This window comes from Cyprinodon variegatus, unplaced genomic scaffold, assembly GCF_000732505.1.
Source record: "Cyprinodon variegatus isolate N-32 unplaced genomic scaffold, C_variegatus-1.0 Scaffold672, whole genome shotgun sequence".
In the NCBI taxonomy this organism is placed as follows: domain Eukaryota; kingdom Metazoa; phylum Chordata; class Actinopteri; order Cyprinodontiformes; family Cyprinodontidae; genus Cyprinodon; species Cyprinodon variegatus.
The window spans coordinates 106,464-110,177 of NW_015151125.1; the positions used below are offsets into that span (position 1 = coordinate 106,464).

The window sequence follows — 3,714 nt, forward strand, 5'->3', positions numbered from 1 at the left end:
ATGATGCTCTCGCTTCAAATTACTTTAAAACGTACTTATATAGAACAACAGCAACAGGAAAGATAAATTTTAACTCACTACTTTGAGCTCTGTTAACACTCCTCTGGAAGCTGCTGGTGCTGCGGTGCATGCTGGGGGACGGCTGTGAATCTTAAAGACAGACAAGTCTGCTCTGACGCATACTCAGTAAAGAAGGAGGGGCAAAAACAACATCCGGGGACTTTGTCCCTTCTCGGTCTTGTGTTCTTGTGAGTTAGAGCAGTGCTGGGGCTGAGGCTGATGATCTTTCACGAGCATACAAGCACATGAGAACACATAAGTACACATATTGAGAAATGGCCAGTATCTGAAGTTGACTGTTTCCTGCTAGTGTAGCCTAGATGTTCTATTACTGAATAAATCCACCTGAATCTGTGGAGTAAAAGCAAATGGATGTTGGTCGCCCCATATCAATCTGAATGAAAAAAGGTTAATATAGGTTTTCAAGGTTTGTTAAAACACCAGTAATTCTTTTTGATCTAATTATTAAAGTACCCAAATTGGCTCCACTTCTTGTGTAATAATCAGGGACGATGAAATGGTCTCAGGTTTCACTTTAGAGAGCCGTGTTGGAGTCTCCTTTGGTTCTGCCCAATAAAGGATACAGTTCTCGTCACCTGTCCGGTTCTTGGGTGGCCCTGGCATGTTCAGGAGGACTAGTTTGGCCTCTGAAGACTTCTTAAGAATGACTTCATTCAACCGGAGCGCTGTGTGCATACGCCTCAAGTTAGACTGGTTCCTAAGAGGAGACATAGTGTGAGAGGAAACCAAACTGAAAATGAATCATGGGATGCTCAGAGGTGATGACAAATGCACATTCACACTTATTTCCATAACATCCTCATCTTATCGTTTGCCTGACTTGATCAGTATGAGAGGTGGGTTGATGAAATGAGGATCACGAGGACTTCAGTACTTACAGGTTCTCCCACTCTCTGCAGCATCACGAGAAGAGAAATAAAAAAGTTGATTGCACTCAAAAACAAACTCAACAGGTGTCCAAGGAGAACTCTCTGGAAACGCTTTCTAAATAAAACTACATGAAAGGGTTCGCTGACACTAATAGTCGGTTGAGCATTGCAGAGCACTCACGGCTTCATGTTGAAGATGTCTTTGATGTCCTCTTGTGTGGTCCCTCCACGAGGCTTGGCTGCCTCTCCGTCACACTTCTCCGTCCAGGTCCTCTGGATCTGCTCCCCGGGACTCTGTGCCTCCTCCCCAGGCGTCAGTGTGGTGGACGGGGTGGCAGGGCTGGCTGGGGTGGTGTTGTCATGGATGAGCTGGACCTGAGGAGGGGGGGACACAGGGGAAGACTTTGACTATAAGACGGGAGGAAAAAGATGAGGGATGTGGATTTATGTACACGTTAAAATATGGAAATGGAAATGTTGGAATGCAGGTAAAGTTACAGAAAGCAACAGTGTTAGGAAGGATAGAATAGGAAGGAGAAAGAGGATTAAAAAGGTTTGTTTATTGTTATTTAGTTCATTACCTATTTGTTTGAGCATTGCAGGCTCTTTATAAAATAAAAAAAGGCGTCTGGGATAAATATTGGATCAGATTAAAAGAAAACAAAGCATTTCCACTGATGTAATGAACCAAAATGTCAGGTTATTCTTGTTTGCTTAATCATGCTCCTGGCATTAAGTCTATAGTACCTGCAACTTTACATTATGGATAATAAACAAATGCTTTTATCTGTGTTTCCTTTTTACTATTCTATTCATGATGTTGTACAAAGGATTAGTGGTTTTCCCACTTGAGTTTCTGTGACCAGTGACCACACAGGTGAATGTGACTCTAAAACCAAGTCAGACAAGCTCCCTGGTTAAAACAGATCCCACCTCCTCTTCAGGCTTCTCCTCTTTGCTGGTGGCGGGCGGTTCCTCGGTCACGCTCAGCTGGGTGGTCACAGCGGCCGGGTTCTTACGGCGGATGGATCCACGGGACGAGTCAGTGATGCTCTGGATCTGTGAAGAAACAAATTAAAGACAGAAAAGAGGTGTGATAAATGGAGATGCCCTTTTCCTTTGTTTTCATTATTACACTAATGAGGTGCACCACACAACTGCGTTTCATTACATGTATAATATCTAACAGCTTGTTTCTGGATGACCTTATTAGTTGTTTATTGCTGTAGAGACCTTTTGTGGACCGATGCAATCTACTACATTTTTGAATTCATTTAGATCTGCAGGCATTTGGTTATATGAGTCCCCACATGGTAGCGTCTGGATTTATTCTAATTACAGACACTTTGTTTTTAGATGAGCTGTTTTTGGAATCAGCTGGTGAGCATAAAACCTCACATTTGGCTTTAAAATTGGTAAACAGAGGAGTTCATAGTCAATGACTATAAGGTAAATGGGGCCAATCAAAGAATCCCTACTTCACCAGTGCGCCTGACTATCCTAGCTGGTATGAGGTTGGTATCTCCTTGCATTTTACTTTATATTATGCTCAAACATATCAATACTCTTCTCATTTATCGAAACAATCTCGTTGGTTAAAATAAAAAGAAAGCATTTAAACCCCTTTAACCTTTTCAGGGCCCTGTCACACCTTGCCGATATAGTCAGCGTATGCCCGACATCCCAGAATCTCCTAAAATGCTGGCATACGCTGCATGTTCTATGTATTTTTTCAATTTTGGGCGTATACATAGCATATTCCTAACGAGCCCAGAACTTATGTCCAACGACAGCCTAACTTATGCATAATGCCCGGTAGTGAACGCAGGGAGGATCCATCACACTCACCTTCTCGCTCACCCTATGATGGGAATGAAGTCTGGAGGAGAACTGATGGTTTCCTCCTGTGAACCCCCTTTTATAACAAAATGCCCCCAATATGCCATTATATGGTAGCTGTAAGTTAGAATCATCTGCAGTGGTCGTCTGGGACACATCAAAAGCGTTGATATGGGTTGGAGATAAGTTCTTGATAAGTTACACATAAGTTAGGCACAAGTTACCCATACGTTTTATATAAGCTAGACGCTATGGCTTATGAGTAACTTACACTTAATGTATGTCAACAATCACATAACTTAGCTTATGGCTCACGTATGAGCATAGGCTGGCATACGTTGGAAAATTTTTAAAGCAGGCTCTAAACTTTCTCGACGTACTTGCCTTAGGTCGATGTGTACTTCACCATGTCATAACTTTTACAAAATTTACCCATAACTTATCCATTGTATGCCAGCGTATTTTTCAAGATTTTTCGTATGTCAGGCACACGCTGGTCTAAATCGTCAAGGTGTGACAGGAGTTTTACATCCTTTCTCACTTTAAACTAACCTTGCACTGCAAGCTGGATTGTAGCGAGATCTGAGTTTTCAGTCTCAAAGCAAATCCATCTTGAAAGACCCAAGACCCCCGCTAATACATCCTTTTCATAATACCCAGCGAGTTGGACCAATGACATGCCAGCAGTGTTTTTTGGGGTGGGACATGTAGGAATGTTGACAGTCAGAAGGGCCTTGCCGGGGCATAACAAACATGGCTTTGCTGGAGGACTCACCTGTCGATACCTCAATTTATTCAGTTTTAGCTAAAATAGAGAAAATTTCTTGTTTAAAATTGGAGCACAGAGAAGCACCTTGTGCATTTGTAGATGGGAAATGTCACAATTTGCTGTTATAATTGGCTGAAAGCCTGTTATGGAAGGCAG

At 42.3% G+C, this 3,714-nt stretch overlaps 1 protein-coding gene across 2 annotated transcripts in view; it reads right to left on the reverse strand.

Moving 5' to 3' along the window:
* The window catches only part of LOC107097098 (solute carrier family 12 member 5-like), a 196,287-nt gene that overhangs the window by 3,766 nt on the left and 188,807 nt on the right, over positions 1 to 3,714 (reverse strand). For both annotated transcript variants that reach the window (XM_015394098.1, XM_015394099.1), the window contains exons 22-25: positions 1,884 to 2,009; positions 1,132 to 1,325; positions 960 to 974; positions 645 to 778 (exon numbers count right to left, since the gene is read on the reverse strand). In XM_015394098.1, coding sequence (XP_015249584.1) covers positions 645 to 778; positions 960 to 974; positions 1,132 to 1,325; positions 1,884 to 2,009 — 469 coding nt within the window. The remainder of the gene's footprint in view (positions 1 to 644; positions 779 to 959; positions 975 to 1,131; positions 1,326 to 1,883; positions 2,010 to 3,714) is intronic.